The sequence below is a fragment of the Pundamilia nyererei genome, unplaced genomic scaffold (assembly GCF_000239375.1).
Source record: "Pundamilia nyererei isolate P.nyererei 1_Seehausen unplaced genomic scaffold, PunNye1.0 scaffold00146, whole genome shotgun sequence".
In the NCBI taxonomy this organism is placed as follows: Eukaryota; Metazoa; Chordata; class Actinopteri; order Cichliformes; family Cichlidae; genus Pundamilia; species Pundamilia nyererei.
Window position 1 is genome coordinate 1 of NW_005187547.1, and position 19094 is coordinate 19094.

At 40.4% G+C, this 19094-nt stretch overlaps 2 protein-coding genes across 5 annotated transcripts in view; one reads left to right on the forward strand and one right to left on the reverse strand.

The window, feature by feature from the left end:
- The first annotated feature begins 21 nt into the window (after window positions 1–21).
- LOC102199969 (dynein heavy chain 5, axonemal-like) lies at window positions 22–8203 on the forward strand. Its single transcript, XM_005744611.1, has 6 exons — window positions 22–51; window positions 975–1190; window positions 1904–2116; window positions 3644–3796; window positions 5847–6078; window positions 7070–8203. The coding sequence occupies exons 2-6, from the start codon at window positions 1152–1154 to the stop codon at window positions 7219–7221; spliced, it is 789 nt and encodes a 262-aa protein (XP_005744668.1). The 5' UTR covers window positions 22–51; window positions 975–1151; the 3' UTR covers window positions 7222–8203.
- Window positions 8204–8673: 470 nt separating this feature from the next.
- The window catches only part of adcy2a (adenylate cyclase 2a), a 63212-nt gene continuing 52791 nt past the window's right edge, over window positions 8674–19094 (reverse strand). For 3 of the 4 annotated variants that reach the window (XM_005744612.1, XM_013913720.1, XM_013913719.1), the window contains 7 exons: window positions 17369–17453; window positions 14134–14292; window positions 13101–13247; window positions 12820–12930; window positions 12604–12718; window positions 11406–11530; window positions 8674–10421 (listed from right to left, as the gene is read on the reverse strand). In XM_005744612.1, coding sequence (XP_005744669.1) covers window positions 10269–10421; window positions 11406–11530; window positions 12604–12718; window positions 12820–12930; window positions 13101–13247; window positions 14134–14292; window positions 17369–17453 — 895 coding nt within the window. In that variant the 3' untranslated portion in view covers window positions 8674–10268. Of the gene's footprint in view, window positions 10422–11405; window positions 11531–12603; window positions 12719–12819; window positions 12931–13100; window positions 13248–14133; window positions 14293–14793; window positions 16074–17368; window positions 17454–19094 lie in introns of those variants that run through there. The other variant, XM_013913721.1, reaches the window with a different exon arrangement.

The following is a 19094-nucleotide window of genomic DNA, read 5'->3' on the forward strand; positions in this document are numbered from 1 at the left end:
CACACACACATACACTTTTTGCCAAGGTTCCAGCTGCAGTCACCAAGACATGTAAATGTATTTATTAATCAGCACTTTTAATTCATTTACTTTTCCAAATGGGTATTTCCTTATCAAATACATTGTTTCATCCATTTCATCTGCGATGGCATTCGCTGGTAAAATCATCTGTGGTGTCTTTGAGGGAAAAATGATGGGACAGAGCCTTTCCACTCCTGATGATGCACCAGTACAAACGCAGCAGTGCGTGGGGAAGAAGAGCCAGCAGTCAGCTACGAGTTGGAGAGAATAGACAGTCTGTCCTCTCTTTGTGAAGGACTGATAGAAAAATTTCAGCACATACACATTTGTTGACAAAAAGACAAAGAAAGGATTTTAAACTTGTCAAGTTTCTTGTCGTCATTGTCCATGTTCACATGCAGCAACACAGAAAGCAGAGCTAACCATCACCACAGAGTAGTGACTCTTTAATGTGCCCAGTGAATACATTTAGCTGTGTTTGTGGGAAGCTTGTGGGTGATCTTTTCACTGCACTCACTTTATAGTAGCTGGCCAACGGCCTTTTACTAGAACTAGTATGAATCCCCTCTGTGTCACACCCCCCACAGTCATTTTAACGGGTGAAAAGAAGCAGCTGGTAACTCCACGTGTTCCAGTGGAGATGCTTGCTTTTTGTTCCTCCAACTTAGCCAACAACGAGCTTAGCAGTGACACAAACTGCAGTCCAATGAAGTAGCAGTTTGAAAACCAGGGAAAAAAACAAAATTAAACCAAAAAGCAGGTAGTAGTTCAACCGTTCCATATTTTATAGGATAGGTTTCCGCTATTGCAGGAATGAAAAGATGCTCCATGGGACGCTTTCACAGTGCTTACTGTGAAAGTAAAGAGAATGCACCATGGACATTCCCTGTCTGAATAGATTTGTCTCAGTGATGCAACCAACCTCGCTAACCATCACTGTTCCTCTTTCTCAGGGTCTCCCAGCCTACGACACTCCTGAGGTGTTTGGGCTGCACCCAAACGCAGACATAACCTTTCAGAGTAAACTGGCTAAGGACGTACTGGATACCATCCTCAGCATTCAGCCAAAAGACAGCTCATCAGGCGGAGGAGAAACCAGAGAATCTGTAGTATCCAGGCTGGCTGACGACATGCTGGAAAAACTGCCTCCTGACTACGTACCTTTTGAAGTAAGCCTATGTGTATTTGCTTTGCAGAGCGAAGTGTGCAAAGCAACATGTGCAATGTCACTCCACTCACCTTGTGTGCTGTGTGCTCCTTGTGGCTGGTGCAGGCGGAGAGGTGGGGTGTAGTGTTTTTGACAGTAGAGTCTAAAGAAGACCAGAAATAGAAAGGAGTGTGTGTGAATGCAGCTGGATCTTGTTTTATTTTGGTGGCTGTGTCTCCGCTTTTTTTTTTTTTTTTTTTTGTTGCTAAGAAAAAAATGAGGTGAGAGTGTGACTTTTCTGAGGCGAGGTGCAAAGCTCATCATGGAAAACTGTCACCTCACAACACACCCCGCGAATGCCGCTTTCACTGCTGCTTGCGTGACTGTCTCTTCACACAGCGCATAAAGGCCTCCAAAATAGGAAAAAATGTTTTTTTTTAAAAGATGTTTTAAAATGAATACAGCCTGCATGTGGAGCAGAAAGGCCCGTCAGAAATACAGAATATCTTCATTCCTATATTTGTTTCATTTTCAGTGAAGCAAACATGAATTCACCAATACTAACAACAGTAGTAGCTACGAACATGAAAAATGCAGCATAAAGCTCCACTTTAAATACAGTTTTTCCAGAGTAGATATTAAACTTTAGTGATCCCAGGTACATTTCCACATAATGAGATGGTGTGTTTTTACACATCTCTGTTGATATAATCTTTTCTGCCTTAATAAAACCAGGTGAGAGAGCGTCTTCAGAAGATGGGTCCTTTCCAGCCTATGAACATCTTTCTGCGTCAGGAGGTCGATCGGATGCAGAGGATCATAGTTCTTGTCCGAAACACCTTGACAGACCTGAAGCTGGCTATTGATGGAACCATCATCATGAGTGAGAACCTGCGGGATGCCTTGGACTGCATGTACGATGCACGAATTCCTGCACGCTGGAAGAAGGTCAGTTGAGAGAATCACTGTGAGTTTATGTATGGGCTCAAATTGTGGTCATAAATATTTTGTACTTGTAAATGAGTTGTGTACTTGTAAATCAGGATTTGTATGTGTAAAAAGAATTTGTGTGTGTGTAAAAAAGATTTGTATGTGTAAAAAGAATGTAGCATTTTCTGTAAATTCTGTGAATCTCGGGCAGCTCAACTTGCCTGAAGTGTTTCCAGCTGGGCACCGTGTACCTGGAGTCCAGTGTTTTAACCGATGCATGAAACTATACATTTTTAGACATAAGTTGTAACGGCCGCCGTTTTGTTTTTTTTTTGTGTGTGAGTATTTATTACACGGCGTGCTGCGGGGAAAAGCCTGTTCTAACATTTGAGTCTAAGGTTTATTTTTTAGCACCTGACGGCTCTTTTTTGCTTCTCATCCATAAACACTGCATACTCTCTCACATGATTCAGTTTATTTTGGAAAGTCTCAACAGGATCTTGAGCTTTATTGTGGGAAAAAAAAAACAATTTTATATGTGGAAAATAAACAAGCGGAAACGCGATGGTTTTACCGTCGTTGTTGCTAACGACAACGTATACAAACAGGTGCTTGTCCATCCGTAGTGTGGTTATATTAAATATAAGATAAAGAGAGAAATTTAAGAAATGAATATAGCCACTACAGTGACCATCAGAACGATGAAAAAATATTGCCGTAAACAGTTTATTTTGCGACACTACGAAACAAACGATAGCATAAAATGAAACGATAGACGTTTTTATATCTTCATCCGATATATATCGTTATATCGAACAGTCCTATGAAAGGTGATCATTTTATCTCCGGTGAAAGCTTCTAACAACTATTCAATACAGAGTACTAGATGGCCCAGAGGCACAAATTAATACCTCAGATCAGATTTTAGTGCTATCAGCTTTGTTATTTAGTGTCCTTGAGGTTTAGTTGTAGCACACGGGATAATTGATGCTCTTACAAGGGACATTGTCATTATCAGACCAAACTAACTCGTTTGTCGTTTGGGCCGTGTTCGTGCTCCTTTTTTATTAATGTACTCATTGTTATAATTGTATACACAGCACACAAATCCATCTCAGTGATTAAAGAAATTGAAATAAGAAACTTTGTTCTGATGCCATACTAAAGCAAACAATAAAAAGCTAGGACTTTTTTTTAGGGCTTTTTGTTTTTTTTAGAATTATTTAGCTGACAGTCAGGCTGCATTCACAAACACAGCATTGTTAGAATAATTCAGACTGGAATGGGATTCCTGGCTGCAATGCCGACTTCTTTTACCTGCAGTTTTATCCTTTTTCTGAATCATTTGCCTCCAGTCTATTGTGCTCTGTTGTATTTTTTTTCCCCATTGTGTCAAGTCTCTTTTTTTCACTTGCCCACACCATGTTTCATAATCCATGTCTTATCTCCCCTTTTCTTCTCAGAGCCACCTGGATGACATGTTTCAGCGTTTTATTGTACTCTTTTGCTCATGTTATTGTTTGTCTGTCTCCTTGTTGTTTTCAGTCATCGTGGGCCTCCAGCACCCTGGGGTTCTGGTTCACGGAGCTGCTTGAGCGGAACCGTCAGTTCCAGGCCTGGATCTTTGAAGGGAGACCCAACTGCTTCTGGATGACAGGTTTCTTCAACCCGCAGGGCTTCCTGACAGCCATGAGACAGGTACACACGACATCAGGCTACCTACCATTTACCCACAGCAAGGGAAAAGACCAGATGGCACGCAGAGGGAGAAGCAGGCACACAGCCACATTTACACACGCATGCAAACATGCACAGACACAAACACATACACAGGGACCTGCAAGTAGTAGTAGTTATTTTTTTACAATGCATGAAATTCATTTTGCATTCAGACAATATGCTGAATTTGTCTTTAAATCCTATCCCTGTTGTGAATTCTGCAGGCACAAGCATAGTAAATGGCAATTTTTGTATGAAATTGCCGTTCCTAGTCTTCCTCTCTGACCATTTCTATCTATTGGTGCCATTTGTGTGCTCTGATCTGGCCAATACTGGTAGATTGGCAGCAAGTGGGAATAGTTTTATGGGGGAACAACATCTGTATTATACCTGTACTTTACTCCTGCCATCTGTGGTTCCAATTTTGCATCAAAAGTACATGACAGCAAATGTATGTTTAAAGTTTTCTGGAAAAGTGAGAGCAGATGGGATCTACAACTTGAAGAGATTTTGAATGTTAAATAATTTATTTAGCAAATCCAGTGATTTATCAGTTTTGAAAGGCTGTAATGTTTAATTCAATTCAATTGTATTTATATAGCTCCAAATCACAACAACAGTCACCTCAAGGTGCTTCACATTGTAAGGTAAAAACCCTACAATAATATAGAAACAAAAAAACCCCCCAAAATCAGATGACCCATCTTTGAGAAAACAACTGGTGACAGTGGGGAGACAAAACTCCCTTTTAACAAGAAGACACCTCCAGCACAACCAGGCTCAGGGAGGGGAAACAGGACAGGAGCAATACAACAAATATTTAAAGAGCTCATGTATATGAAGATAATTGAGTGCAGTTACATACGACAGGCTCAAGCTTGTATCATTGCTCTTGTAATGATACAAGCCACGATTGGGGCGATCGTGGCTCAAGAGTTGGGTGTTCGCCTTGTAATCGGAAGGTTGCCGGTTCAAGCCCCGGCTTGGACAGTCTCGGTCGTTGTGTCCTTGGGCAAGACACTTCACCTGTTGCCTACTGGTGGTGGTCAGAGGGCCCGGTGGCACCAGTGTCCGGCATCCTCGCCTCTGTCAGTGCGCCCCAGGGTGGCTGTGGCTACAATGTAGCTTGCCATCACCAGTGTGTGAATGGGTGGATGACTGGATATGTAAAGCGCTTTGGGGTCCTTAGGGACCAGTAAAAGCACTATATAAATACAGGCCATTTACCATTGTAAGGTAAACAATTCCTCCATGCTACTGAACTTTTATCTTGGGGGTTTGAATCTAATAGTTTGCTGAACATATACTTTGATTGGTGGCTTAAATCAGTGTGTTTTTAACTGAATTTGGTGGTAAACAGGAGTCGTATTACATACAGTAACAGTGAAAATGAACTGAAGTGTAGACCTGAGAGTTGCAGTATGCACTGAGTAAAGGATTCTACTTCCAAGTGAATATTTTGAAGAGCCTGGATCTTTCACCCGGATAAAGGAAATATTGAGGATGTAGATTTCTGTATTTTACTAAGAAGAGATTTGTTTGACTACTGATAGATACCAAATATAGCCCTCAGTCCTACCACTGAGCTTCTCAGGAGATGTACTTTTATTATCCCACAGGCATCACAAACTACCTACATTGTTCTCTGATTCTGTGTAATGTGCCTGAAGTTGCTAGCTTGTTTTATCTGAGATGGGTATGTGCCTGCCTTTGTCATTTGTTATCAGTCTCTGTCTCTCCCAAGTTTGCCCACTAAGGATTTCTTCTTTTAAACTTGAAAATGAGAATAAAATGACTGAGGCCATAAAATACTCAAATTTCACTTAATTTGTCATACTGGAGTTATTTTTTTTTCCTTTTGCAACATCATCTCACAAAACAACTCTTGTGATGGAGTTCACTTATCTCCCAGTAGTGTATTTTGGTGTTCCTATTGTTACAGACCTTTTATCAAAATTGATTTTCATGTGGGAAAACCATTTCAAAATGTCACTTCTGTCATTTATGTGCCATTCACATGTACTCGCAGGAGATCACTCGGGCGAACAAGGGTTGGGCCCTGGACCGCATGGTGCTGTGCAACGAGGTGACGAAGTGGATGAAGGATGACATCAACCAGCCGCCCACAGAGGGAGTGTACGTCTATGGTCTTTACCTGGAGGGAGCTGGCTGGGACCGCCGCAACTGCAAACTTATTGACTCCAAACCCAAAGTTCTCTTTGAGATGATGCCGGTGATCAGGATGTATGCTGAGAATAATGGTGAGTTATATTATTTAGGAACAGTGTGGAGGGGAAATTAAAAAAAACAAATCTTTTGGTGGAGCAGCTTTATATCCTACCTGTCTTCTCAATGTTTGCATCCCACACAGTCACTCCTTGGATGTAACATTTAAATGTCAAGCAGAATAAGTGTTATTTATTTTGTCTGGGAATAGATTACCAGCAGTATGTGGCACAGTGTTTGTTCTGGATAAGGCCAACGTATATTCAGACAGACACAGACCCCCATGGATGCCTGCGAGCAAGGCTTCCTGGGAAATGAACTAATGATCCAATGATACGCATAATGCAGTTTGTTTACACCACGTCCCCTCCCAGCATTTCCCATACGAAGGCAGCCTGCTACGTTTGAGTGTGTCAGTGCAAAGGAGACTGCTAAAGGGATGCTTCAGTAGACAAGTGCTTGGTGTGTGTGCCGTGCACATGTGTAGGCATGAGGTACAAGAGGTTGGAAAGCTGCTCTACTTAATTTTCACTCATGCAAAGGGATTAGTTCCATCCTTGTCCACATACAGTGTCATTTGTAAAGACACAACAAGCCTGTTTGTTTGCTCTGAGAAAATTATTTTTAGTTTTTTCCCTGCTGATGCATGAGCAAGGAGCACTGCTGTTGCTATTCTACTGGCAGACTAACAGCAAAACAAGCAGCAGACTGGCTAAAGAACTATAAAATGGTGCTGAGGGAGTACTGGGTAATAAGCGTGCTCTCCTAATTCGAGCTATCTAATTTGAGCAGATTCCTAACTACATAAAAACAGATGTTTCTTTTGAGCACAGCTGGGTGTCCCAGTGGCATCTCTGCACTGATGTAAATATTTCATTGAATTGAAATGATTCTAGTTAGAAACACAATTAAGGCACAGTTTGGCAGCTGCTGCTCTCTCTCATTAGTTTTCATGAAAAATGCCATTTTTGATTTTTCTCTTTCCACTTTCTGCAGCAAATGCCGTGTTTCTTTTCTGTGTTGCAGGTGTAAAAGACTCCCGCCTCTATTCCTGTCCAATCTACAAGAAGCCCACCAGGACAGACGTAAACTACATCGCAGCTGTAGACCTGAAAACCTCCCTTCCTCCAGAATACTGGATCCTGCGTGGAGTGGCGCTCCTTTGTGACGTCAAATGACTGTTTCATAATGAACACTGACACATACAGCCGTTATTCATTTTCCCTCAGTTATAGGGATGGTTAAGTGTGCAGGATTAAAAAGCTCTCAAGGTTAAATCTATTTTTAGCATCATTTCTGTATGAGGGAAATATGCAGCTCCATAGTAAAGAAACAAACAAAGTGACTAACAAATTTTTACAGTCAGTGTCAGGAATTGTGGATAGAAACTGGGTTTTTCTGTGCAGTCAGGCCAAGGTCAGACCCAGAATTAGCACGTTCAAAAACATCATGTCAGTGTTTTTTGTTTTTGCTTGAGGTCAACAGAAGCATAGACGTCTGTAGTGTGGCTGCTAAAGGTCCTGTGTAAATGTTCGAATACTCTGGTATGAAGCCCCCTGTCTCTTTGGGTTTCCTCTTTTCATTCAGACTAGTTGGACCAAAATGATCTGTTTTTGAAATAATTTACACCCTAAAGTCCAGACATATCGTAGCCATCTGCATGCTCACCCAGTGTCAAGTCTGTACAGTATTCTAAAGGTAAACCAAAGACCTTTATTCTAGTTATGATGTATGTATTATAGTGACATCGTCAGCTCATTTGATTACTCACACAGTCCAGTTTCATTTGACGAATAATATCAGTTCAGCACGTACTGTACGGCTTTTCATTACAAATCCTGACATGTTAATGAACTGAGCTTGTCATATTCGAAGAATCCTGAGGGTAAATAAAGGCACTGTAGCACTGAAATACATAGAAATTTTAATTACGTTTTTACAAAAAACAACTTGCATCATCAAAACATCAAAACACTTTTTTGGTAGTATTTTCTTTTCTTACAAAACCACCATATCATATGTGATCTAAAGCTACCCTGTACACAGGTCAGGCATGGATTTCCCAAGAAAGTCTTAAATGTTTGTAGTTTTTTAATTGAACCTGTTTTGTAAATCTTTGTGGCTCACGGGGCCAGGTGCATATAAAACTGTACCCACAAACAAAAGTCTGCAGTCTTTCTGTCAGGGTCGCAATATAAAGTGCATGCTAAGATAAAACATTTTATAGCACAGTTTGTAGAGTCACCAAATGTGTCATGTTATGTGTGTCTGGATGCCATTTTAACCTTTGTCCCGCCTTCCCACATTCAAATCAGCTTTTATTTACAAAAAAGAGAGATGAGCTCATGTGCAGATGCAAACTGGATCCAAAGATGAAATAACAGTTTACCACTTTAACATTGAAGGAATTTACTTTAGTGTAGGACCTTAGAGAAGCTTTAATGTATGCTGTTTATTTTAACTTAAAGGCTGGGTAAACTGTATTTAAATGACAATCCGTCACATGAATTCAGTTTAGGCTTACAGTGCCAAATCACAACAACAAGGTGCTTTCTACTGTAACATACAGACCTTAAGTTAATCTGGATGAATGATGGCAAAATTGTAACCTTCATAATGTGTGTTTGTCACGGTTTTTTGGTCATTTTAACTCACACTGAATCAGACTACATATTTAACTGCTGAAAATAACATTATGAAGTCACCATTGAGGATTTTTTTTTCTAATTAGATCATCCAAGAAAACTTGGAAGAAAAAGATGCATGATTTTACAGAAAGGTTTATCATTCATGTTTTCGTATTAATCTCTTATTTATTCTGCTTGTGGCTCTTAAAAAAACAAAAAAAACAAAAAAAAACACCCCCAACTATGTACACCTGTTTTTAAGTGTGCAAAGGGTGTCCATTGTTACGGCACATCCTGTTATAAATTGCATGAAAGCAATGTGTTTGTACACATCTCAAGTCATTTATGCAACTGGCCCCAGATTTTCCATTTTCAGCAAGCACTGACAAATCTGATCCTAATCACGTCAGTCAATGCAGCCAAGGAGAAACTGGAAAGACTGTTTTGGAAAACACCGCCCTGCATGAATATCAGAATATATTCATAGATTCTACTTTTCATTTGTTTTTCCTATTATAGTCCTAGACTGTTTGTAAAATACATCTAAGACTTGGTGCTTCTAACAAGGTCGATGGACTTATGTACACATGGTACACCTTGTTTTCTGGCTGGTTTTTTTCTTCTTCTTAACAAGACACATTTTACCTTTGCAACAGTGGCTGTGACATTTTCACTTGTATTGGTTTGACCTTTGCTTTCATTTTAATATCAGATTTTTCATTTCTGGCCTTTTGTGTTACCCTAGGACTTTGCTTGAGTTCAGGAAGCAGGTAAAAGTTAGTGGTTAATTCATACCCTCTGTTATCTTTGGGGCGCCAAAGTCTTTATAAGACTCTGCTGAAAATTGTTGCCATGCAGTTATTCTTCTGCATTCATATGGTGCTGAAATAACACAAACAATGAGTTCCCAAACGGAGAACGCACATAAATCCCCTTCAAGTGAGAACAGCAGCTCAACAAATCCAGCCAAAACTGTGACGTAGTTGTTGGCGTCTGTACACAAAAAAAATGGTAGAACAATGAAAATGTTTGGTGCCAAGAGTTGGTAAATGGTGCAATTAAAGCAGATAAAAGTACAAAGACAAGAAACTGTCTTCCTAACTCTGGAAATGCTGCCATGTTAGGGGCATGCAGAGTCAAAAGTTATTTGGCATCCAAACTGTATCCTGTAGGGTGAGATAGGTTTTGATGCACCTTGCTGATAAGGGGTTTCTATGATAAAGCAACTACCACAAGCCTCCCAGAACTGAGGCAGAATATTAATTCAGCCCATTGGAGATTTTCACTCTCATTGAACTTGTACATTATTACATCAGACTGACTTGTGCAACTGTGTTTTTTCCAGCTCCCACATTCACATTACAGTATATTTTTAGGTGTTACTGCCTATCTCCTGTACATGCTACACTTACAGTTACATAAGTGACAAAATGTATACTACAGCTGTGGCATAGGTAATTTGTAACGCAACAGTAAATCCGATTTTTACCTCCTTGTAGATCAGGTCCCTTTATGCCCCACACTTTATAAAAGCAGCACTGAGAAATTCAAACCTCTTCAATCTGAAACAAAAGTCTTCGTGCCTGTGTAAATCAGGCTCAGGGCATTACGTTCCCCTGTGACAGGGACCGAGTCATCTCCGTGTGCACAAAGAAGGTCCTAAGCTCTCCTTTGCCCTTGACATTGATGATGCCTCTACAAGAGCACATGTACCCCAAGGTTAGAAGGATGTCACTCGTCTCCTCCGTCACCTGCAGGGAGAACCAGATGGGTGATGACCATTTTGCTCATCTTACATGACTGAATTAAATTCCTACAGGCAAAAATACTCAGCTGTCCACGGGAAAATTCTGCTGACCATTAACTCATCAGTAAACGGTTCTTCTTCGATGCAGTGCTTCATTAAAATCCACTGACAGCAGGATTGCGGTTGGATACCTCTTGTTTAAAGTCTAACATTTACGTTCATTTTTAGCCCTAACAGCAAAATGTGTGAGTCAAGCAGAGTTGCCAACACTGGTGCGTATTTGGATTCGGTCGTTAATAGATGAAGAAAACAAAAACATAAAAATTCAATGTGTAAGTTAAAGCAAGAGAGTACTCCCAAAGCACAAAGATGAAATACTGTGTGAACAACAAGCAAACAACATTGAAAGCCTGGGAATTTTACCATGAGTAAAAGTGACATTCTGGTAGGCAATATCAATGCTACTTTAAAAGAAATTGTCTTATTTCTGCCTTCTATCTGTCTTAAAATATCATCCGGAAATCATGGAATGCAATTGCGAGCCCTGTAGTTGTGCCGCACTGCACAGCAGATGGCTCTATCAAATGTGTACAGGCCGCGAAATGTAATACAGCCCTCTGAAGACTGAATGATTGCCACAGCCACATGCCATGCAGCAGCTGAAAAACCATTCTGTCTTATCAGTGCTCAGACATGACATAAGATAGGATTTGACGATGCCATGTGATGTCAAGATGAGATGTCCTTGCTGTAATAAATGGCACATAAGAAAGAAGAGTTTTATCTTTTTAAGCATCCGTATTGCCATTTAAATGTCTGCAGTATGAAGAAGGAGGTCTGCTGGTCCTTTGAAAGAAACTATCAGAATAAAATACCAGCTGATGTTTGACAGCTGTCTTAACATTTAGTATTGCAGTGAATAGGCAGGGTAAGTGGGTTTTTTATTTTATTTATGTCTTTAAACTCAAACGTTCCCCAAATCATTTACCTGTATTTTCCCCAGGACTCCGGTGCTGTCCATTCTGCTGGCTACATTCACAGTGTTTCCCCAGATATCATACTGGGGTTTCTGGGCCCCAATGACTCCAGCTATCACTGGACCATGGTTAATACCTGACAAAGGAAACATTTTAGTAAACCTTTCAGACAGTGTCCCTATTGCTGCCATTCATTTGGAATTACCTTATTATTTTATGGTTACAAATATAAACTGCTTTTTTAGATTTCCTACTTGTTGAAAATGTATCAAAATCAAATGTTGATGCCACTGATTAATTATTGAGTGCTGCTCAAAGCCGACTTGAGCAGGAACCCTGCTGCTTTGAGAACGAACAAAGCTTTTCACAAGATTTCATCAGAACATGAAACGGAGGGCGAGCTAAATGCAGCTCAACTCTTAATCCCCAGCAGTCTGGAGGCTGTTCGCAGCACTGAGATGACACTGGGCCTCTCTTTGACTGAGCTTCTGACTCAGTCTCCAGATTGTTGGAAATTGCAATCTGCTCAAGTGTGCAGGAGGCGCATACAGTCTCACAGCTACTGGTTCTGTCCAGTCCCAGTGGGTGAGGGTGTGTACGGCTCTCTCATGGAGCATTTTCAGCCCCATCTGGAAGCAGCAGGGATGTACAGTCACTCACGCACACTGCTGAGTTAATGGTGCATCCCATGCTGAGATCTTAAGACACAGGTTGAAGGTATCGAACTCTGACTCTTATTGCACAGAGGGAGCTGGAGTATGCCTTCCTGCTGTTCTACCTCTTATTTTAGTCTTACTGCATAAATAAGCGTTAGTCTTGTTTTTTTCAGACATCTGTGCACTCTACATCTTACAGGAACTCTACACAAACAAGGGATGCATAGAGGCTCCATGACAGTGCAATTTTGGATGTATTGCAGTCAAGCTGATTCCTGCTTTTCATACAAAACTCTAGAAGTGGGATTCCAGAAAATATCATAACGAGAAGGCGGCAACAAGGAATGAAACTCCCACTGCAGTGATAGTATCTTGTTACATCATGTCATTTACCTGAAACGAGCTGTGGAATTTAATTAATCAGTTTAAACCACTCATTTTCAATTCTCATGTGAGGTCAGTACACTTAAATATGTGAAAGATTATAGTGTAGTCCTGTAAAATATTATATACATTACTTTGCATTTAATTTCAGCTTCTCTGCATAACTCACCAACTCTGAGTTTGAAGTCATTGAACGAGTGTTTGTTGATAAGATCCAGTTTTCCCATCAAGGCAAATGCAAACTCTACCATGGTCCCTATGTGCATATACTGCCTGTCATGTTCCTGGGAAACATAAAAAAGCACAACTAGAAACACATTAGGTTCTTGCATGATGTGCATACGGCAGTCACACAAAAATGATGATGTCTTTGTAATGGGCCTACCTGTGATGTGTATTCAGGCCCTGGCGATGTGTTCAGCCCAGTAGCAGCCATATAAGTGCTGCCAATGGTCTTGATCTTTTCCACACCGCTGAACTTCGGTTTGGAAAGCAACTACACATGGAAATACAAACACTGCTCAACTGAATAAAACCCAAATTTATAGCAGCACAGACAATAAAACCTAATTGTATGAATCTGTAAAAAGCAATGCTCTTCACTGAGTCAAGCAGTGCAATGGTATCACGGTTTCTGACTGTTTTTGTGGTGATCTGGGTATTTACCTCATCAAAGTCAGCAATGATTTCGTTGAGGAGCCTGAGGCACTCTAATCCTTCTTTGTTGACGTCAGACTCAGTGTAGAACTCTTTAAAGTCTGGGATAGAGGCAAACATGACACACACCAGGTCGTAGGACTGGTGGTACAGATCCTGCATGACAAAGAGAAGCAGAAGACAGAGTGGAGTCGTTAGCTTGTGCAGGTGCAAAACAATGCTGTAAAATTTGTTATGAAACTGATAAATTACAGATGAAGAGATTTTGAAAGACAAATATGGGATCTGCACCGCATATTGGAGCTTTTCTGTGTTTTATTCAGACCTAAAAAACAAACAAACTTCAAAACAAGTAAAAATCAATCACTGGGCAGCACATGAAACATAATTGACAAATTAAAGGAGGCAAATCACCCAAACCACCATCCAAAAAAACAACAAACAGTTGCTTGAAATCTCATTAGAGCATCTTGTTCTTGGACCCTGTTCAAGAACAGAAATGAAGTCAACTGCTGACTCGTCACTCAGGATTTCTGCAGCAGATGCTGCTCTCCTGTTTAATCTTACATGACCTCCAGGATGCCACATTCTTTGAACTCCCTCAGATCTAAAACTTCAGGGGATGTAACAGGATTTACAGCAATGAATGAGTCATGCGAGGCATCATACTGTCACACTACAAAACAAGTGTCAGGTTCATTTAAAGTTTGCACTTTCAAAATAAAAATCTGAGCTTTAGCCCTTATTATTTTAATAAACAACCAATGAATATTTCAGTTTAAATTAATCACACATTTTAAAACAGTGTATTCAATATTTTGCATTTGACAATTGTGTCTTGATATCCTGAATTAAACATCCTTCTTTTGTGATGCATCAGCGAATGAACGCAAAAGAACTTTGCACATAAACAAGCACTTTGAAGTCCTCTGTGTAATTCTACATTCATTAGTCCTGTAGCTATTGTGAAAATAAAATCTGGATAATGTTACATTTACATTAGTTATTATTATAAAAAACACCACAGATTATAAATTCCTACCTCATTCTTCCAGTTACGGGCCAGGAAGTGCTCTGCGACATGCGCCGGCAGGACATTCTCCAGTAAAACGCGGTTGAGGTTCTCCATGGTTTCAATCTCCTCACACTCCTTCTTGAACTTGTTCTTCCAGAGAAAGTCTAACCTACAGTAATATTCATTCTGTTACAAGAGGACACAGAGGTAAAGAGACTGAAGGTATAGCTGTACAGCTTTCTTCCAAGAAGTCACAGAGAAAAACAGAAACAGCCACAAATATGGACACCAACAAGTCTTAGGACATGAAATGTAAAAAAAATGCAAGAATTTAGGCACATTTACAAAAACCTCATACAGTATGACTTTTGGTCAAGGCAGACAAGACTGACCCAGTGATTTTTGCAGCTTTGCTTAAATGATGTAGTTACTTCACCAGTGTAATAACAAGGCCTTCTTCAGAGTCCAAGATCAGGAAGGACAAGTGGAATAAAACGTTCCAGGATCAGGTAGAATTAAAGGCTCTGATGGGATTGATTTTTTTTTTCCTTTTCTTCAGCACTCACACCTCAGGTAGTCTGTGATGGCAACTCTAGTCAATCCTGTTTAATTGTCATATGCAGTGAACTGATCTGGTAAATAAAAATGACCAACCAAGGAAAAACGTGCTCGCAGGACGGGACAATTATGATCAAGCACTGCAGATGACCGGATTGGACAGCACAGATGTTACCACATGTTTCAGCCAGCAACAAAAATAGAGGCAGTGATTTAAAAACTGTGTGTACACAAATCAGAAGCGCATGTAACACTTTAGATATTAATAAATAGAATTTATTATTTATGGTGCAGATATAATTACACCTTATGGTAGAGACAACTACTTCAGTAATTTGTATTCTTCAAATACATTTAACTCTCTCTGAAAAGCACATTTAGATAAAGGGACGACCATGTGGAAACTGATGCAGTACTACGGAATCCCGCAGAAGCTCATCAACATCATCCAACAGCTTTATGAAGACTCGTCCTGCCAGATCATCCACAATGGAAAACTGACCAACCCTGCGCAGTGAAAACTGGACTGAGGCAAGGCTGCATGCTGTCACCAACAATCTTCCTGATCGTCATGGGCTGGATCATGAGAAGAACCACAGAGGGCAGCAACACCGGCATCCAGTGGACCCTCACCAAACAGCTGGAGGACCTGGATTTTGCAGAAGATATCAGCCTTCTGTCCCATAAGCAGCAACATGCACAGTCCAAGCTTACACGGCTCGCTGAGGAGGCAGAAAAGACCGGCCTGAAGATCAATGTCAGAAAAACGGAAGTGATGCGGTTGAACAACCGACAAGAACATCCACTGCAGCTACAGGGACAAGACTTGGTGGAAACCAACCGCTTTGTCTACCTAGGAAGCATAGTCAACAGTGATGGCGGCGCAGATGAAGACGTTAGGAGCCGGATCAACAAAGCAAGGCTTGCATTCAACACCCTGCGACCCATCTGGAACTCCAAAGCCTTATCTCAGCGCAGCAAGATCTGCATCTTCAACAGCAACGTGAAAGCAGTCCTCCTGTATGGGTCCGAGACGTGGCGAGTGACCAACACCACTACCAGCAAGATACAGATTTTCATCAACAAGTGCTTGCGACACATCCTCAACATCAGATGGCCTGAGAAGATCTCAAACAGACCTGTGGAAGGGAACCAGCCAGAACTCAGTCCGTCAAGACATCAAGAAGAGAAAATGGGGCTGGATAGGCCACATACTTCGAAAACCACTAGACAACGTTACAAGGCAAGCACTGGACTGGAACCTTCAAGGGAAAAGGAAACCCAAACAGACATGGAGAAGATCTGTCGAGAGCGAAGTGAAGGGCGCCAGAAAGACGTGGACCCAGCTGAAGAGAACGGTCCAGAACAGAGTCCGTTGGCGTGGTGTTGTTGCGGCCACCAACAGGAGTCTACAGGAAAATTGATTAAGTGTCAGTATCCAGTTCTGTAGCTTTTCAGGACATCCACAGCATCCACAGTGAAAACCATTTCCAGCAGCCTTGCTGACAGTACACAGTAGAGCCCAGGTGATCAGCTCCATCCCATTTAAAAATGAAACTGCAATATTCCTTTGACCATGCCTACTCTCCCTGAGTGACAAAATCCTGAATGTGACACTATTCTAACCTATGCAAAGTAATACACTTTATTTATGATATACTGTGTACATGTATAACAAAAAAATTATCTGCATTTCTTACGCAAAATACTGGTGAAAAAAACACTCTTTAGACGCTTTTAGCATCAAGGTCTCAGTGGTCAATAGGAAGTAATGATGTAGCTGTTTATTTGTTCATCTTAAACATAACCTGCTCCATTGCACTTTAAGCGTATAGGTTACTTCCCTAACCAAAAAATCCTTCTTCATATAGTACAGGCCTCGGGCTGTACAAATACGATGCTCCAATTCTAGTACGAACAATTCAGCAGAACCCCCAAACAAGTCAGAGTACAGAACATGTTACTCTCCAGCCTCTGGTTTCTCTCTCACTACTAAATCTCAAATTACATCTGAGTAACAGCAGACTTGCTGATGTAAATCGCTGCCCCTGAGTGACTGAGGGAGGTTACACAAATTGGTCTAAAGATGCCTCTCTTTCAGTGTGTCACAGCAGCCAAAAAGCTTAACCATTTCTACCAAGTTCACTGATTGATTTTCACTTAGAAGATAAATGAGAGCCACTGTTTTTTCCTCATAAAGCTCTGAGATAATAAAGAGATACAGAGAGAGAGGCAGAACCAGCAGCATCAGAGCTACAAATTTGTCTGCATTTATAATCGTCCAAAGCATCGCCGTTGTGACATATAAGAAATGAGTCACGTAAAACATTAGTGGCATTAAAATGTGTTAATCTATGAGAGACCATTAAGGGTCAAAGAATCTAAAGGAAGGTAGGTAAAAGATAAGGCTAAAGCTTAGCAATGCTCTCAACATGCTTCAAAAGACTAAAGCTAGCAGCTGGTAAGAACACATCACATGGGAAAATTTCTAAATCAGAGGATTTTTTTTGGGTTTTTTACATTTTGCAAATACAGTAAAAATAACTTTCCATCAACATCCAAAACCCGCAGCTAAAAAGAATGGAAAAAGTCCAATGATGGTGTAATAATGGCACACAGACGAAAACTACTTTTCTTTTAGCGATAAACTGTGCAGCAGGAGACCGATGACAACGCCATTCAGACTATTACAGCTTAGACTTACCTGCCTGGCAAGCACAAGCAGAGTGATGAAGAAGATAAAGAGGGATATAGAGCCCATAGTCTTCAGGTCTTTGAGAACTCCTGGTCTGGGCAGGAAAAAAATAGACAAATGTTTTTGTAAGATAAGAAAAAGATAAAGACAGAAATAAAATGCAACTGAACAACAAAAAAAAAAAAGATGGAACAGCAAAAGAGGGCTAGAAAACTAAAAGTTATAGATGAGAAAGGGGATTTTTGACTGCAGTCAGTAGAGATGTCTAGCAGAGCGTTTTATTCCAACCTGTCACTTAATTAAGACTGTCGCTTCTGCTTTGCTGTGACAAGAGCTTGTTTACTGGATGCGTTTCGGAGGGGGGTTAGCCCTCCTGCAAGGGTGTATCGACTAGAGACATTTCTCAAGAAGGAAAAAAAAAAAGCAAGTGTTCATGATCCTCAGAGATACCGCTCTGCACAAACTCTGGAATATAAAACTTCAGTCTTCCACTATCATAAAAAGCAAGGTTTTATCAACGTAGACTCCCACACAGTCCAAGCCCAAAGCATATTGGATGAAAGCTGATGCTGAAAACATTTAAACTGTCAAAAGACCTGCATTCTAATACAAGGAAGCACATTTTACATTTTTACTCTTAATCTTATCTCCAGTAAAAACTGGAGATGAAAAGTAGACGCACTGCAGCTGGGATTCTTCTTCTTCTTTTAATTAAAGAAATAACAGCTGTTAAGATTTTTCCAACTAGAAAAATTATCAAAACTTTTCAGATTTATCAGTTTTACAGTCCGGGACAGTAACGCCCATAACCAGACAGAAAAGTGCCGTCCTTGGTGGGAAATCAGACAATTTAGACATCTGCTGACATTTATTTGCTCACAAAGAAGAAGCTAATGATGCTTTAGCTGTCAAAAAAATTTATGTTAGAAATTACATTCAAAAACCTGTCTTCCAGCTCAGACGAAATCCATATTTTCTAGTGAAATTACAATTGATGTCATAATCTGTAAGGGTTAATTCAGTTATGCTCATCTATGGGGGAAGATTTGTCTCTTCATGTCCCAACATCTCTATAGTCTCTCTTAGCAGCTCAGCTCAGCTGTGACTTGGGGGACAGAGCAAAAACTTCCTTTGCATGAGTTAAATAATAACAGCCATTTAATACTATGATGGCAAGTCTGAGTTCATCAAATACTGGGTGACATCCTGAAAGATGGGAGCGCCTCTGATGCCTTGCGATGTCTCAATTTAACATGAGTAGACATAGAAACAAGCAGAAACATTTTGGTGCCATTTATTTTACAAGTAGTAACAGTAACTCATAAAATATATTTCTCATACTACATCATGTTTAATTGATTCTTATATACTATCTATATATAGACACTTGTTCTTATAAAGTTTGGCACTTCCTATCATAGCATGATTAGCTTTTTCCTTTTCTTTCTGCATGGGTGGGTGCATCATGGCACATAGGGAAACTATTCAATGAAGCTTGGTCTCTGACTTTTTAAATATAGATTTTAACTCTAAAGCAGTTGTCTACTTCACTAGTGAATAAGTGGTGCATTAACATTTTACTGCTATAAAATCTTAAGCTAACCCATCCACCTCCTCTTTTATCGTAGCATGCCTTATAGCTGTAAAAAAATATAATTTACCATTTCTCAGTTTGCTCAGAACTTCCTCCTCCCTCCTCAGGCTACCATCACAGTCTCCTAACCCTCTTTGACTG

What these genes read in the sequence shown, in the direction of transcription:
- LOC102199969 (XM_005744611.1), top strand. Translation starts at nt 1,152, where the DNA reads ATGCTGGAAAAACTGCCTCCTGACTACGTACCTTTTGAA. An exon ending in TTCCTGCACGCTGGAAGAAG is followed by an intron (nt 2,117 to 3,643) that starts GTCAGTTGAGAG and finishes TGTTGTTTTCAG; the next exon opens with TCATCGTGGGCCTCCAGCAC. An exon ending in TCCTGACAGCCATGAGACAG is followed by an intron (nt 3,797 to 5,846) that starts GTACACACGACA and finishes ATGTACTCGCAG; the next exon opens with GAGATCACTCGGGCGAACAA.